Below are 18,427 nucleotides of genomic sequence, written 5' to 3' on the forward strand. Positions count from 1 at the left end.
CTGATCCACCACAATTCTAACCATCTTCTCTGACTAATCTGTGGAGAATCCTTCATCATCCTGCCAATTACACCATCACTTCTTCTTATGGTATAAAGGTGACACCCCTATGTAAGTAGGAAGGGCATTTCTTTGTCAGTGGATCATGGTAGCCATCTTAAAAAATGTCATCCATGATGTAACATCACAAATGTTTGGGATTACTACCTAGAAATAATGTAATTTGATTCCTCTGAAATTTTTTTTTTTTTTTACTTGAATCAAGTTAATATCATAAGATTGCTCCACTGATGGGATTATGGAAAATGGATGATGGACTTGTAAAACAAGTTAACGTGATTTATTTTAGGTGGGATGCAGGATTACAATTACATCTATGGCCAATGTTTTGAAATTACCATTGAAATTTCATGTTGCAAATATCCAAATGAATCAACACTGTCCCAGCATTGGAACGATAATAAAGTTTCTCTGATTGAATACATGGCGCAAGTTCATTCAGGTATGTAAAAATCATGTCTAAACCATTGGTTCCCAATGGAAAAAGAATTCCTTCCACTATAACCCTGTATCTACCTTAGATTTTGGTGGACTACAACTCCCAGAATTCTTCATTTAATCAAGAGATAACGTATTTTAATAGTTGGAGTCCACTAACAATTGGGGACCCGTGGTTAAAGGGGTTGATCACCTTTCTAACAACTGTTTAGTATGATGTAGACATTGATATTCTAAGACAATGTTTAATTGGTTTTAATTTTTTATTCTTTATGGTTTTTCAGTTATTTAGCCTTTTGTACAGCAGCTCTCCAGTTTGGTATTTCAGCAGCTATCTGGTTGTTAGGGTCTTATTGACTCTAACAGCCATGCACTTTAATTACAAGACTGGAATATGAATAAGAGAGGGAATGATCAGAAAGATAAGTAATAACAATAGCAATAAACTTGTAGCCTCACAGAACAATAGTTTCAGACTGCCGGGGTCAGTGATACATGAAAGCTGGAAAGAGTTGGAAGAGGAAGGCAAATGATTCAAAAAGTATACACAATAAATAATGAAAACCAATTGCAAAGGAATATGCCATTTGATAACATACTAAAAGTAAACTTAAATGTAAACTACCCATTTAAGAATCCAGGCACTATACAAATTTGAGTGTGCAGAAAGCAAATTCATTCCATCAGTTACCAATGCTTACAGGAGGGTAAAAACCTGTTTCAGCCAATAAAAACATAAATCATGGGAAAAAGTTCATGTTTTACAAGAACAATTTCCCCAAAATACAAGGCCAAGGTTACGCTGGAGTGGCTGAACAATGAAAGGGAAATATCCTACAATGGGTCAGCCAAATTCTTGATCTCAATCTAGCTGAGAATCTGCTGCACTATTTCAGAATTGAGGTGCACAAACACCATCAAACTATTCTATTTAATCTGCTAAAAGAATGACCCAAATCCATTTCAAAGACTCTGCAAAACTACTATGGACGTCCCACCAAGGCTTAAAAGCGTTTTCCTGCTGACCCAATTTCAGTCCCAGCAGTGAGGATTCGTTGTTTCTGGGTTCTATTTATTTGAATAAAACGACAGCAGAAGGCTGATTACAGGAGATCAGAAGAAGATCCAGTCTAAGGCTAGGGCCACACGGCGCGATTTTGCCGCGATTCTGCGCTGGGCGAGTTGCGAGTCGCTGCGGTTTTTAAGCCGAAATAGCTTTGTTAACTTTGGGGCTGGCGTCAATGCAAATCGCGGCGAAATCGCTGCGCTAATTCACACGCGGCGATTCGTTTTCTATTGTCGCCCGAAGTTGCCTCGCTGGGCGTTTCCGGGCGACAGTAGAAAAAGAATCGCCGCGTGTGAATTAGCGCAGAGATTTCGCCGCGATTTGCATTGACGCCAGCGCCAAAGTTAACAAAGCTATTTCGGCTTAAAAACCGCAGCGACTCGCAACTCGCCCAGCGCAGAATCGCGGCGAAATCGCGCCGTGTGGCCTTAGCCTAAGGACTCTTACGCACAGGCGTTGCTTTGTGTGGTCCAGTGAGGTTGTTTTCTTATACACAGTAATCCATGAGTTTGCAGAACTGTACCCACTGAAGCACACTGAACCACCAAAGTGAGATGCAACATTCAATCTGCATTCAGAAATTCAGTACAGTGCTGTGGGTATAGTCAGCAAAGGTTACAATGGGGTCTGCTAATTTGTGTACCTGTGGATTTATAGACTGGACTTGTAGATCAAATATGGATCAAATAGCATGAGCTATTTGATCCATATTTGATCTACAAGTCCAGTCTACAGGGCCAGATTTACATAGCGGGCACCCCTAGGCCTGCTGCAGTACATCACCCCTGTCCCCTCCCCTTCATTTATGCACATGCACAAATTTTCATCATCAGGTCAGGAGCACTGAGGATTGGTGCATGGGAAATTTTAAAAAAACTGTTGTAACTCATGATCAGCCCAGAGCCCCAATGCTGGTGTGGTTGAGCTTCATACTGCCCCCAAAAAATCCTGCTTCCCTAGGCATGCTCATGAAGCGTTGATGAGGCCATACTGAAAATTGAGAGAGAGAGAGAGAGAGAGAGAGAGAGACATGAGCTGGAGATCATACATTGGTGGTAACAAATTATTTTATTGTGTCTGTCATCACAGGAATAAAAGGACGGGTGTTTGACAAGCTAGGAAATCCCATTTCTGGTGCAATTGTGGAAGTCAACAACAGAAAACATGTTAAACCTTATAAAACCAATAGTAATGGTGAATATTACCTTCTCCTCCTACCAGGAGTCTACACATTCAGTGTAAGTAACTTTTATTGATCTTTAGAAAAAAGTTTTTTTGTTTTTTTTTTAAATAGGGCTCTAACACATGGCCATTTTCAAATGTGTTGCTGTGCAGTGAATTTTTTGAGATCCACCACATGGAAATACAAGAGATAACTGACGTGGTAACAGAGCCGTCTCAAGATTAAAAAGTATACATTTAATACACTTACTACACCCTCAGTATAGTAAATATAAAACATACCAATTCTTTAACATGATTCCTGTAGAAAAGCTCTTAATTTATAGTCAATATATTACATCAATAATGTTATATAAATATATTGTTTGTACATACGCCAACTTTCTCTTCTTAATGTTCCGTTCACCATGTCACCTCTTCTCCAATCTACAGTCATCAGATAATGTTTCGGTACAGGATCTATAACAGTAGATTGGAGAAGAGGTGACATGGTGAATGGAAAAAAGTGTTTATTAAGCAAAATATGACTAAAGTTTGGGCTAGTCTTTTTCTAGCCTTTCTATTTTGTTTAACACTTTTTTTCTTTTCATAAGACATGTGAGTGCATGCCTCTATCAGTTCTATATATGTGTGTATATATATGGCACTAAAGGTGAAGGAAAGGCCTATTAAATTGGGGGTGTAAAAAGTTAGGCAACCCAAGTGATTATATATACTTTAACTCAGAGTATCCCAAACCCAGAACTAACCCCAAGGTTGCAGTCTCGGCCCACTGTTCTAGTCAGCCGCCCTTTGGCTTAGGATGGAGCCCTCTGCTACTCAGATGCCGCCAGGTCTTATTATGGGAACAGGCAACAAGGGTAGTCAAAAGCTAGGCCGGGTCGTAAACAGTCTGAGTAGTTAGGGTCACAGGCCAGGTCAAAACACTCCTTAAGCGAAGTACAAAACAGGATCCAAGAGAATAGTCGATTACACAGAAAACATCAGGACAGGCAGCAAACTAGACGTATTCAGGAACAGGCAGGATCAGCAATAGAACAGTATCACAGCACAAAAAACACCCAGGAACTATAAAATAGACCTAACATTGGGCAATGAGTAAAAGGCGCCCAAAAATATCTGAATCTCGCGCAAAGCCACCACTTTAAACCAGGAAGCCAGCGGTGCGGCTTTTCATTTCACAGAATGTGCATCGTCTCACTGGAAGGTGGACACAGTGGGCATCCCCGTCACACCCCCACTATCCCACATGGGTAAGTGCTTACACTTACCTCACACCTCGGCCCGGTGCTCCTATCAGGAGAAAACTGCACTGATCCAAGGGTTCTTCCAGTGAGCACCACGGAGCGATTGGATTCCTTCTTCAAATTTCACGGGACGCATGCGCAGTAGAACAAAATAGTATATACAATCACTTGGGGGTGCCTAACTTTTGGCACCCTCAAGTAAATAGAGCATTTCCCTCTCCTTTAATGGTAGTACTGTCTCCATGTTGAACTCCTTTCCTGTAACCCTAGCCTTGAATGTCTTCACTCACTTCACATACCTGCATGATTTACATAGGGAACTCAAAAAATAGACTGTTAGACTTTTACTTTTGTCTTTAATTGTCAGTGAAATGCAGCAGTGGAATAATATTTGTCTTAAATTAGGTGCCTTCATGAATAGTCTCCCAGCGTCTACATATAATCTCTGACACTTTCAGATTTGAGTAATAAAATGTATTCTTCTTCAATCCATTTTAGTTCCTTATTATATGCCAACAATTCTTTCTGATCTAATCTTCTTGCTTGATCTTTATCATCTTTTATTAGATTCGGTTTATATCTCCATTCTTTGAGTCCGCTTGTTAACATTCCTGTCTGTTTTCCAAACTTTTACTTTTCTCTACAGCTTGCCACACAGGATAGTTTTACATGTCATTACTACTTGCTAAAATATAATTATTAATGTTTAAAAAAGAAAAAACAACTTCATGTCCTAACGGATTTGAATTAACTAGTATGATGTGGAGAGTGATATTCTGAGACAATGTGAAGTTGGTTTTCATTTTTTATTATTTGTGGGTTTTGAGTTTAGTTTTTTATTCAGCAGCTCTCCAGTTTGCAATTTAGCAATCTGTTGCTAGGGTCCAAATTACCCATATCATTTAAAAATATCCATTCTGAAATAATTATGTAAATTCAAAACAATTTCATACAAAGAAAGAAAATTTGAATTTTTTTTCTCATTCATTGCTTTCTTTTCATCTATTAGGTATCAGCCTCAGATGTATCAATACTTCAGACTATTAATGTCACAAAAAATCAGAATTTTTATGCATTGAAACACGACTTTTCGTTAAATTTGCCAACATCAAGCGTAAATAGCCATCTACAAGTTTGCACTTTGCTTTCCTTCCTAAGTACCATATTGGTAATATTTTCTACTTGATTGTCCCAAGAAGCGGAACTAGAGAAATGTACTGACCCAAAACTGCCTCCATGTTCTGCCCTTGTAGAGAAGCTGCCAATAAATATCTACAGGAAACGACAAGATTTTTGTTACCATTAAAACACGATCTCTGTTTGTATATAAAATGTATATACTGCATTATATACCATATAGTTGCCATATTACAGGGGTACAATGTATGTATTTTCCCAATGCTTTTTAGATATTCGGGTACAAGCAGGGTGCATTTCTTCAGAAATTACCTGAACTTTTGCCTCCGACTACATAGTTGTTCATACAATAGTCAGTGGCGTAACTACGGGGGGAGCAGGGGGTGCAACTGGGCCAGGGCCTGCACCCCCACAGGGCCCCCCCGGCAGATTGCGCGCCCTGCGGCCGGCTGGAGTCGGCTGCACCTGCAAAGTAAATTTGCACGGACGAGGGTGGGGGGGCCAGCTGCACGGCCTGCACCAGGGCCCGCCCCCACCTAGTTCCGTTACTGACAATAGTTCTGATAGGAATACAGTCATGTTCTTTGATCACACAAATCTGGGATTATAATGGTGATGTGTATATTATAATCAAGTAACAGCAACAGAAGGGGTTAAACAATACCTGAGTGAGATGCTGTAGATGCCTTAATAAGTGTTTGACTATAAGTGTGTAAATTAGTCACAGACAAAAAACTTGAAACTTAAAGGGCAAATGTACCCGTCTTTTTGACATGAGCTCATTGAGCTTGTCTTACACAGAAAGGTTGCAAGAACACTGTCTGCAGGGGGTAACTATAGAGGAAGCAGACCCTGTGGCTGCAGAGGGGCCCAGGGGGTATAGGGGCCTAATTCTTATACAATTTCAGTAAATATTGATAAACTGGTCAACCTCATTTTGGGGGCCTGAAAAGCAATTTGCTGTGGGGCCCAGTAATATCTAGTTATGCCACTGACTGAAATTAAAGATATAAATGTATTTTTATCACACAAACATACATGATTGCACTAATTAAAAGGAAACCATGATAGTTTGTCTATGCTCTCAGGTACCATTTCCCCAGTCCCTTTTGGCTCACACCCTTGTTACATTGTAAGTGCGACTTGAAATCCCTCTGCTTTCCAAAGAATTTCTTCACCACCACCCACTATGGAACGCAGAGGCACTTCAGTTCCCTGAACACTTCACAATACGACAAGGGGAGAGAGTGGCAAGTCACTGTGAGCCTAAGGCAGGTTAAAAAATGGGTTGTAATAATAATTTCTGAATTTTTTTTTCCTTATGGAAGAAAAATGCATTTTTTTTTCAATCCAGTTTAAACACAGACGACCACTCTAATGAATTTTACCTGATGTAAGATTTACTAAAATTTTTTAAAGGAATTGTTCAGTATCAAAATTAAAACTGGGTAAAAATACAGTATCTAGTAACTGGGTAGAAATACAGTATCTAATAAACATTATTGTTTCACACTGCAGAAATACCCATGATGCTGCAATTTTAAATAAGTGTGAATAATGGCATTTGTTAGGCAATATTTCCCTGTATGTGCAAAACGTGCCTTTTTTTATTGAATGTTGCTCACGTCTGCTCAAAAGTTGTCCAGATTTTGTTTGACTCTTCAGTTAATATGTTAATAAACTGTCCTTATATGTCTTTTAGTAACTTTATTATTTAAACCTTTTTATTATGCTATTAAAGTTACCCTAGGAATTCTGCCAGCCAGACTTTAGTCTCTTTCTTTTATAGTGACAAAACTCCTCGTGACTTAGAATATCTTTATAATCTACAAGAATATTTATTGTTTTATTATTTACCATTAATGTTTACAGAAGGAAATAAAGAAAGAATACACAAATTAAGCATTCGTAATAAAGTTCAGTATATAAACCTATAAATATCGGCTTAAGTATCCTTAACATATAATTCTATTTATCTGTTTCATTATATCTTTAGGTTGTTTCTACCCAAGGTTTCATATAGTGTCGGCTTTGACAACATATAGCCACAAGAGTGAATAGGTGGGGGTAGATATCGGAAGGAGAGGGGGGGAGACAGGTATAGAAAAGTAAAGAATGCATATAGAAAAGAGAAGGGTTACCAATTATTAAGAGTACTGAATGGAAGCCAGGTACTTCCCAAATTACTGTATAATCTCTTACGTATTGGCAATATTTCTGGGTTGACGACTCTCCAGGTACTGGGCCCATGGATACCTCCCCCTCATAACTCCTGTCTAGGAGTTTATCTCTGATGGATTCCATTGCTCTGATCCAATTTACCTTGGTCTCCAGGGTTTGCCAACCTGATATTTGCGGCCGATAAGTTTGCTGATACGTGTGGGAGTGTTGTACCACTGAAAAATTATTTTGTATGCTCTTTCGCTGGAAACTGCAGACACAGAAGTTTTTCTAGCTGTATCCCACACGTATGTCCAAGACTTTTCGGATAATCTAAGATTTAGATCCTCTTCCTATTTAGTCATGTACGGATGGTGTAAGTCAGTATTGTCTGATGAGAGACAACTATAAAGTAAAGAGATTAAATGTGTTGGATAAGATTGTTTGAAGCACATTGCTTCAAAGTAGGTTGGAGTCTGAACTGCTTGATTTTGAATCTTATCTTCCACATAGTGTCTGAGTTGTTCCCAATTGTGAACATGGGATGTTGAGTTCTTCTTTACACTTTTGGAAAGGTATTGTTGTCTGATCTGGGTGAAAGTTAGCAATGGTAAGCATATTCGCATCTATCCAGGGTTTAAAATCTGTCGGGTTGCAGCCCGGTTGAAAATCCTTGTTATAAAAAATGGTTCTGTATCTGATGCTGCGAGTACTTAATTTCAGTTTGATATCTTTTGAATCCCATAGTTCTAGAGCTTGTTGCGATGTAGGTAAAAGATTCTTAGGGGTGACCCTAGATGACTTGGGTATCCAAAAGAGGTGAGATAGTTTCAAATGGAATGTATAGTGATTCTCAATATCTTTCCATTGCTCGGCTGTTGGGGCATGATGTATGTGGATCATAGCCTCCAATCTGCTGGCCAAGTAATATCTAAAAATGTGTGGGACTCCCATTCCTCCCATTGATTTAGGCTTAGTCATAATTGACACCTTAATTCTGGGTCTCTTTCCTTCCCAAATGGAATCTGAGATTTTTTGTAGTGAAGCGGCTGTCTTTTCTGCAAAGTGTATTGGCAATGACCGAAATAGATATAGAAGTCTTGGTAACAGCGTCATCTTAACGGCTGCTATTCTGCCAAACCAGGAAAGGTGATATGTATGTCATATGGATAAATCCTTTTTGAGTTGTGGATAATTTACTTTATAGAGGGTATCAAAGGATGATGTAAGGTGAATTCCAAGGTATGCTAAGGATTCCTTTTCCCATATATAATCAAAGTTAAGTTGAAGTAGTTTCAATTCTGGTTCAGGCATTTTCAATGGCAATGCATGTGATTTTGTAGGGTTAATTTTGTATCCAGATACTCGTTGGAATTGGTTTAATGTCTGAAGTAAATTTGGTAAAGTGGTTTGAGGGGATTTAATGCCTTTGATGTCTGGGTTATGTCTAATGGCATGGGCTAGAGGTTCTAAAGATAGCAAACATCAGTGGTGACAATGGGCACCCTTGGCGTGTCCCTCCTCTGATCTCAATTTATTTACAGTAGATCGAAGACCCATACTGGATACCTGTGCTGAGGGTGCTGCATATAGTTGCCTGAGTCTCATTAGAAATGGTTGTGGTATTTGCAGTTTTTCGAAGAGTGCGAACATATAGTTCCAGTCCAGTCTATCAAACACTTTTTGCGCATCTAGGGATAGGAGGAGGGAAGAGACCGGTAGTTTTGGTGTCAGGGATATTAGTTGATCGCCTTTTGTATACTGTCTGCTGCTTGACGCCCTGGTACAAATCCCACCTGATCTGAATGATCTTAGGGAGTAATGTGGAGAGTCTATTGGCTAGTATTTTCGCAACCATCTTGATGTCAGTGTTAATTAAGGAGATCGGTCTATAACTGTCACAGTTATGGGAGTCTTTCCCTGGTTTCGATATCATTGTGATGCTTGCTGTTTGCATATATTGTGTTAATGGCGATCCCTCCAGAAGTGACTGGTAGAAGTCTTTCAAATGTGGTGTTAAACATTCAGTAAATGTCTTGTAATATTTTGCTGCGAAGCCATCTGGGCCAGGGGCTTTGCTTGATTTAGAATCTTTAATCACTGAATCTATTTCTTCTATTGTTATTGATGCAGCCAACATCTCTCGGCTTTTCCGATTTAATTGTGTGGGGGGGGACAAGAACTGCTCTTGTGAATGATTTCCTAACAAACAGCGTGTTCTGAAGGCAAAACACAAATGTATAATGTAAATAGATAGCACAAGTGCTGCTGTTTGTTCACACCTGCTATTAGCGGTCGTCAACATCATCATCATATAGTTACATAGTAACATAGTTAAATCGGGTTGAAAAAAGACAAAGTCCATCAAGTTCAACCCCTCCAAATGAAAACCCAGCATCCATACACACACCCCTCCCTACTTTCACATAAATTCTATATACCCATACCTATACTAACTATAGAGTTTAGTATCACAATAGCCTTTCATCATCAGTGTGATGATGCTTCCATGAGTGCACTTTTTGCTGCCTTAAAGGAGAACTTAACCCTAAACATTAACATGGCTAAAAATGCCATATTTTATATACTGAATTTATTGCACCAGTGTAAAGTTTCAGCTTGTCAATAGCAGCAATGATCCAGGACTTCAAACTTGTCACAGGGGGTCACCATCTTGGAAAGTGTCTGTGACACTCACATGCTCAGTGGACTCTGAGCAGCTGTTGAGAAGCTAAGATTAGGGGTCGTCACAAATTATCAAGCAGAAAATGAGGTTTGTCTGTAATATAAGCTGATGCTACAGGGCTGATGATTAAATTCTGGTGCTAGTTGCACTGGTTTCTGTGCTGCCATATAGTAATTATCTCTTTTAATTACTAATCAGACATACTGTGACATTTATATTCTGTGTGTACTGTATATTTTGAGTCGGTCCCTAAGTTCAGTAAGTGACAGCAGCACAGCACAGAGCATGCACAGTGAATCAGCAGAAAAGAAGATAGGGAGCTACTGGGGCATCTTTGGAGAAACAGGCCTTCCCTGTTAAAGGACTGTGGTTGCCTTGGGCTGGTACAGAAGCACAAAACATAATGTACAATATTTCTAGCCTACTTCTTTAGTTAAGTGTTAGTTCTCCTTTAAAACAAATGATGCTCTAAACATAGCTGTGTCTGTTTGTGGCACTTCCATAGAGAGACTAGAATTGCCACACAAGAGCAGTGACTACAGCTGCTCCAATTTTGGCATTGATACAGTATATTTGTGCCCTTAGCAGCTGTAAACATATGGCACCAAGTGTGCCCACCTGTCTGCTGGTTTTATACTTGATGGGTATACCTCTAGTAGCACAAGTCTATTGGTGATGAATGTACACCTATGACAACATTGAAGAATGACCTTCATATGTACATGCTTTGCAATGCTTGGCGTCCATATTAGCTGCGCTGGTTTTACTTGTAAATATGTCTCTGGAAAGGCTCTCCCCACCTCTAAAGCTGTTGGAACTTCTCTTTACTTCACTGGGCTCAACAGAATGGCCATAATATAAAGAAACTAAGGATCTGCAGCCCCATGCATCTGCTGCTGTTTGAAAGCCAGTAGCCTGTTGTAACCCTTTCTGTACTGCATTAGTCTATGATGTTGGCAACATTTTTAAAACGGATTTCCTTTTCCTCTGTAATAATAAAACAGTAGCTTGTACTTGATCCAAACTAAGATGTAATTAATCATTATTGGAAGCAAAAACAGCCTATTGGGTTTATTTAATGTTTACATGATTTTCTAGCAAACAAGGGATGAGAATACAAATTACAGAAAGATCCGTTATCTGGATAACCCCAGGTCCCGTGCATTCTGGATAACAGGTCCCATACCTGTATTGCAAAAGAAGTCTCGGCATAGATAATTCATTAATTGTACAACAAACATGCTCCATACAATTAGGGGGTTATTGATCAAAGGTCGTTTTGAGGTTTGTGAGTTTTTTTCTACCTCAAATTCACAAATGGTTGCTTATTTATGATAAAAAACCCGAATGTAAATAATTCAATTGAATGCAGTCGGGGGAAAAAACTAGAATACTCGAATTGATCGAGTTATTGGCTAAAAAAAACACTTTGAATTCATCAAGTTTTCGAGAGTAAACCATATTAAAAAAAAAAAACAGAAAATCATTAAGGCAAAAAACACCTTCAAATGGTTAATGGGACCTCTGTCATTGACTTCTAAATCACTTTGACTCAAAGTGAGTTTTAGTGAAACTACCCTCGAAAAACACAACTCAACCTTTGATGAATAACCCCTTAATTTACATCAAAGACAAATCAAATCAATAATGATATTTAAATACATACCACAAAATTGTAACCAGCATATACAAGAATTACCCCAACGTTTCAGCACCTTTCTCCTAAAGGCTAAATACTAAATATTTATCTCTTCCTGAGCTCTCTTTTGTAATTATTTGTCCAAAATAAACTAATCTGAACTTTGCATTTTTCACTCAGTTTGAATAAATTTTCTTCATGAGCCTGTAAAGTGAGAACTAGTCTTAATATCTGGGTTTCATCTGGTTAAATTCCACTGAATAGTTTTATTTCTAAGACTCAAAGGTTTGTTTTTTTTTACTTATTTTTCCATTTTGTGTTTTGTTTTACCCCTAAAAACTGTTTATTTTGGCAGAGTGACTATTGGATCATCTATTTTACCACTAATTATGCTGTTGGATCAGCAGATTATTTTGTTATTTAATTGATTTGCACAATTTTTGTGGTTTTATTTCAATTTTATCCCTGCATTTTTGTTCCTTTTGTATTTTTTTAGCACAGCTTTGCTGTTTGGTGCTTTGGTATGAAAAGAAGTCTCTTCCCTTGTTGGATTCATCAGAGTGTGTACTTTCCAAAAATATATGGTTCTCTGGTGGGTCTTTGTACGTTAGGGGGTTTTATGGCACATAATACGCAGTCAGGGGCTCTGTTTTCAGCAGCTGAGTTGGGAAAATTCATTAAGCATGTTTTTACATACCACATATTTAGGTAAATCTATGCATATTGGGCATCAACATGTTCAGTAGAGACGTGAGGTGTTCATATTCGGGTAATTTTCCTTTGTTTTTAAAAAATGCGTGAGATAAATGCAGCAAATTGCTGCCTCCTGGCCTTCATATTTATTATATTAGGGTGATTTATCTTCGTACCTAATTATATGTGTGAGATACAATCAGGGTTGGACTGGGGGACCCCAGGCCCACCAAGGCTGCAGTCTCAGGGTCTTCCGCTGCTGTGCCCTGCTGAGCCACGTGCGCACTGTGTTCGTTGGGCCTCGGCCCCTTCTTCGGGCCAGTCGTGGCAGGAAGAGGAACCACAGGGTGTGGATCTGGGCCGTCAGGGCCGATTGGGTGTCCCAGCCCGACCTTGAATACAATGCTGCAAAATCAAAGCTTTGAGGTGATTTTTCAAAAATGACAGAAAATTTTATAGAACCCTGTAAAGTTAAGAAAGCGTTTTGACTAGGTAGTTGAAAGTTGACTTATTTATTTGGTATTGGTGTGCTCAGGAGGCATGGGACTTTTTAATTCAGTTATATTTTCATGCATAAAATAAATTATGTTTCTACTATGTGTGCTTAATGCTTGTAGTATGGAAAAAGTTTTTTTTTTCCTTAATTTTTTGACATATATCTTGTTACACAAGTAGAATTGCATCAAACTATATTTTGAAAGCTTAGGTTGTTCTGAAAAAAATAAATAAAAACAATATATTGTTAACCTGGGTAAACTAAAAGCCCCCAAAACTGAAAGAGCACAGAATGTTCAAAAACTGTCTGGCAATGAAAGTTTGCAAGTGACCAAACCGGCTGGCAGTGAAAGGTTAAATAAAATCCCCTCGGTCACACAGCTGTGACTGGTGCATTATGTAAATAGCCCCAGGCCTCTGCATTTCCCCTCACTAACATCGCATGGACTGTGTTGGACAACGCTGTATTAGTGATGGGTGGAGGCAAGTCATTCAGAGCTGCAGGGTAGGATGTGCCCCAAGACAGATGGTAAGAATAGGGCTGACCTGCATCTTCTGCCACTGCTCTCTGCTCCAGACTCTTACCTGACACAACTAACTGGTAAGTACCACACTGTCTGCAAGTACAGTACAGTGTCTTGCAAAAGCCTTCATTAAGTATAAAGGACAAGTCAATCTCAAAATAAAACATAATTCTAAGCAACTTTCCAATATATATTTATTAACAATTTGCAGTGCTTTTAAAGTTATTTTTAAAAAAAAAATTGCTATTGAAAGCAGCATTTGCTTAACCCCTGGTTGTTGTTTTTAAACAATGTTGCAAAAGTCTTCGTTCCTCGGCAAAGACAGGTCTGTTAATCAGCTGCTTGTCTTAAGGTCCCCATAGATTTTTCGTTGGTGAAAGACTGATTTTAGTGAAATCCGACCTGTAAAATTATGGTGAAGTCAGTGGGAATGGAACGATCGTACATCTTACGATTTTTCGACGGACATCTGTCAGTAAGTTGATCGGGCAGGTTAGAAAATTTTCATTGGTCACAGTGAAACCTATCTATGTTTGCAGGGCCAAGCAGGCAGCTAGCCTCAGTTTTCCTGGCTACAACTAGAAAATATCGCTTGAGATGGTCTCTTTAGTTGATGGACAAATTGTACATTTAAACAAATGTTTCAAGATAATCTTGGTCTCACGATAACGAAAAGATCTTTATAAAATCATTACATCTCTGGGCAGCTTTACATTGTATCCACAGTCTCAGCCCCCAGGGCAGAGAATAGACAGGGACAAACAAACCAACACAGTTTTCAATAGCAATACATATACAAATAACTTAAAAGCCGTAGAAAAAAAAAAAATCGTAATGAATGTCTTGGTATGTGTACGGTGGCCTGCTAGTCCTGACAGTTATCCCTGTACTAGGGAATTGGGAAGATTTGAAAGACTGCAGTATGTTTTTACTTGTTGCTGTTATCGTTGGGGCTCTATCGGACAGATCAATGGTGTTCCGTTGTGCTCCCAGCTCCTAAACTCTGCAATAGTCACACTCACGTAAAGTCACATAAGCTTTCACTTATTTCTCTATTCCAGTGATAAGGAAAGGGAACTATCTTTCTGTATGAAATGACAAGAATTTTGCAGTAAAAAAAAACAAAACACAAGAAAATGTATCTAAATGTTTTTTTTTTATTAAGTTCATTTAAGGGTTACAATATTTTAGTATGAACTGTATGTTACTGTCTGCACTTTTACAACAGAGATGCTCAGGAGAAATGGAATTCACTGAATTGGATTTGGTGAAAAAAATCCGACATCTCATACTGCAGATGGGATCAGCAATAAGCCATCTACTCATACAGATCACACATACTAGAATCCATCCTGGTTTTTATTTTGATACGAACAAAAACCCTTGGGCAAAATAATATTTAGTAATTGGTAAAATGGATCAGTTTCAGCAATTCAATGTGAGGATATTTGTTCCCAAAAAAAGATGTGCATTGAGACAGTAAGTAATATTGTGAATAAGGCATCTACTGTATATGTTTATTTAGCAGGTAAACACTGAAAACAGCATGTTAACTATATTATGATTTTTGTTTCCCTTTAAGGCAATTTGTAGCTAAGGATGTCCATGTATTTCACAGTACAAAGAGGTAAAACCAGTGTTTCTGAGGAAGAAAGAACTAAAGAGGGTACTGTTAATAATATGTACAATAGAAGTGCTCTCCTTCTGCACCAAGCACATTAGCACAGAATGGATACACAGAATGGAGAAAGCTGAGCCCAGGCGTTACTGAAGCTTTTTATACAGAACAGAGGAGTTTCTGTGATCTGGCCTTACTTGGAAATTCAGTGCTGTACCACCTGTTTGGATCGGATTCATTGTGAAATCTTCAGACAACATTAAGGGATCAGATTTTCACTGGTTATTTGCCTTTACACTATTTGCTTATTTTTACCAAGGTTCTATATTAAAAGTGCTGCTAGCAGATCACAGAAAGCAGCTCTATTAGCATTAGCTATACAGTCAGTGGTGAAGCAGGTGGTCTGTATAGAGGACCCATGGGTGACCCACATTGGAAGAAAAACACAGGTCAACTGCAATTGTTTTTTTGAGGGCCCTTATTTTTTAGCATGTTGTTGGGTTTGGGCCCAGAAAAAGAAATTGAGTGTGGGGGGCTTCACAAGTTACTATACTGTAATCAATATTACATTCTAATAGAATGGCTGCAGTTACAACCTTATTTGAGTTTATGAAAGAAGGTAGATAATAGAAACCCAGTTGCTTGTCTAACCCATGCCCTCTCTTCAGGTCTGGGAGTCAAAATAGGCCCTGCCATTTCAAGTAAAGAGAGGCCCAATCAGCTCCCCACCAGCCCACTAAATAGTGACTTTCTTAAGTATCTTATGGCAGCCTCTCTGGCATTTGCCAGAACCCACAGATTGCCAGTCCGGGCCTGCCTCTCTTTCCTTTCTATAGAATGTATTTTATTGGGTTTATCTTAAGTGTATACAAAAAGGGGGTTGTGGGAGCACTCAAAGGCCAAGTTAAAATATGTTTCAGTACAATGGAAGTGCTACTGATATGGCCAATTAATAAATGCACATTTCCTGGTCCCGTCTCATATCTTAAGTGTCCCTTTAATTGACAGCTGACCTGAGGTTAAGAAAGCAATGCTGATGATTAAAGGTGAAACATAACCTAAAGCTCATTCAGTGAGATCTAAAACTAACAGAGCAGGCACTTTTTCATACTCACCTGCTTTGTTGTGATCAAATGTCCTTAGTGAGAAGCTTAGGAAATAAAAGTGAAACACGGCTGCTGGAATTCCTGCTTAAGCAGGGATACATTTTGCCAGTATTATCCTTCTGATTGGAGTTGGAACCAAGACTGTGTGTAAGAAACACTTGCTGCATCATGTTCATTCATTTAAGGGGCAATTAGCTGAGCATATCCTGAGCCACAAAACATGCCACTGCTTATGGGTAAGGTGCTACAGGCAACAATATAGAACAAAGCAAAATCACTAGTGTGTGTGCAGCCATTTGTAATGTACTGAGAAAGCACAACATTGAGATGGAATTCTAACAATAAATACTACAACACTTAATAAGTACAAGTAACAATTACATTAGAAATCATTTACATACTGAATATGTTCAAATGAATATACCATTAAAGCATTTACAGCAGATTTTATCTTATGGTGCATTTCACAATAATACGAGGCACTCAAACAAATTCAATTGAGGGTCTTTACAAACACGAGATTCTTGAGCAAACAGGTTCCAGATTTATTCTGCCTGGTTATACCCACATGCACTCAGATTGGTGCTTAATCAGTCATTTTTATATTTCTATGGGCACATTGAAGTTATATTAAATAGGGAAATGTTAATATTATCTCACAAAAACCACACACCCCTGCATTAAAGAAAGCATATTAAACTGGAATGTTAGGTAAGGGCTCTAACCAGTTAATATAGTCATCATTTATATCAGCTTGGATAACTAACCTATAATATCGATTTAGCAATATAGTAAAACCACAAATGCAGACTTGCTGAGCTGTAAGGGTAGGACTACATGGAAGTTTTCGGTGCGATTCGACGTGCTGCAACAAAACGCCTGCGACAAATCTCATTAGACGGAAATAAGGTAAGTGAATGCATTGTCGCATGGTGTCGCAGCGTTGATCCGACGCGACAAGATTGTCGGACGCAGCGTCGGTGTAGTCCTACCCTTAGACTTGACTACATTGTATTAGCAATGCATTATAGCACAGCTCATCTACAACCTCTAGCAGGATACACAGACACAAGTTCACTTTAAATAAACAGTTTTATTGTGTATTGTTTTTTTCCCGTTCTTCCAACTTTCTAGTAGTTAGCAACCAAAAAACCTGGCAGTAAAGCTTCATTTTTACTCGTTATTTTTTAATTGTCTTTTTTACTGCATATCTCTCTATTTAGTCCTGTACGGCTTTTGGCACATAAGTACAGCAGCTGCAATAGAGCCAAGACAGTAAACAGACAAACTAATCATCATATTATTCACCTATGCATTTAACAAAATAAAATACACACCATATGGAGTAAAACTTGGAGCTTGATGTAGAAAGATAGCAGCTCTACACCAAGTCTGAAAGCTATAATATGATTTGTAAGGTCTTGTTATACAGGTATAGGACCTGTTATCCAGAATGCTTGGGACCTAGGGCTTTCCGGATAACGGATCTTTCCGTAATTTGGATCTTCATACCTTAAGTCTACTAGAAAATCATGAATGCAATAAATAAGCCCAATGGGCTGGTTCTGTTATTATTATGGATTAATTATATTTTAGTTGGGATCAAGTACAAGGTACTTTTTTATATTTACAGAGAAAAAGGAAATCGGTTTTAAAAATTTGGATTATTTGGATAAAATGGGAGTCTATGGGAGATGGCCTTTCCATAATTCGGAACTTTCGGGATACCGGGTTTCTGGATAACGGATCCCATACCTGTAAATATGCCCTTCCTTCATGTTAATGGAGTTATGCCTCTCTGTAAGAAAATGGCAACATCTAATGGCTAAAGCTGTAAGGGATCCTGTGTGATCCAAGAATATAAAACAAAAAAGTTTTGCTAAAGCATCATTATTGGAAACCTAATAAAACTAAATAGTATTAAGGGGCAATAGGCACGTGTACACAGAAATGTATGCTACTTAATGTATTAACTTAAATATAGGGGTTTCTTTGCAAAGAAGAACTTTCACACTTGGAATCAATGAATCTGGCTAAGGGCTAAATGCATCTTAATTCTGAAGTTACTAATAAGCTGCTGTTCTATGAGAAATAAAAGCAATTTCATGAAAAATTATACTTTGCTCGTAAATTCAGAGTAACAATAGTATGTATTATTCTGCATTAAAAAAAATCTACTGTCACAATTATGGGAAGCTTTGGAACACTATAGCAAATATAGGCAAGAAGTCTGAAAGTAAGGGAATAAAAAAATCCTATGTGCCTTTTTTCCCCCATTTAAGAACAGATTTTGTAACAGAAACCAAAAATAATTTAGATTCTATATTTAATGATCGCTTTTATGAAGTGATACCTATGCTTAGGGAACAAAAACAA

At 38.3% G+C, this 18,427-nt stretch overlaps 1 protein-coding gene across 3 annotated transcripts in view; it reads left to right on the forward strand.

Moving 5' to 3' along the window:
- The window catches only part of cpm.L (carboxypeptidase M L homeolog), a 46,770-nt gene extending 30,503 nt beyond the window's left edge, over positions 1 to 16,267 (forward strand). For 2 of the 3 annotated variants that reach the window (XM_041586347.1, XM_018252456.2), the window contains exons 7-9: positions 350 to 502; positions 2,654 to 2,802; positions 5,003 to 6,891. In XM_041586347.1, the coding sequence (XP_041442281.1) occupies positions 350 to 502; positions 2,654 to 2,802; positions 5,003 to 5,179 (479 nt within the window). In that variant the 3' untranslated portion in view covers positions 5,180 to 6,891. Of the gene's footprint in view, positions 1 to 349; positions 503 to 2,653; positions 2,803 to 5,002; positions 6,892 to 14,909 lie in introns of those variants that run through there. The other variant, XM_041586348.1, reaches the window with a different exon arrangement.
- Positions 16,268 to 18,427: the final 2,160 nt, after the last annotated feature.

The sequence above is a fragment of the Xenopus laevis genome, chromosome 3L, assembly GCF_017654675.1.
Source record: "Xenopus laevis strain J_2021 chromosome 3L, Xenopus_laevis_v10.1, whole genome shotgun sequence".
NCBI classification, from domain to species: Eukaryota; Metazoa; Chordata; class Amphibia; order Anura; family Pipidae; genus Xenopus; species Xenopus laevis.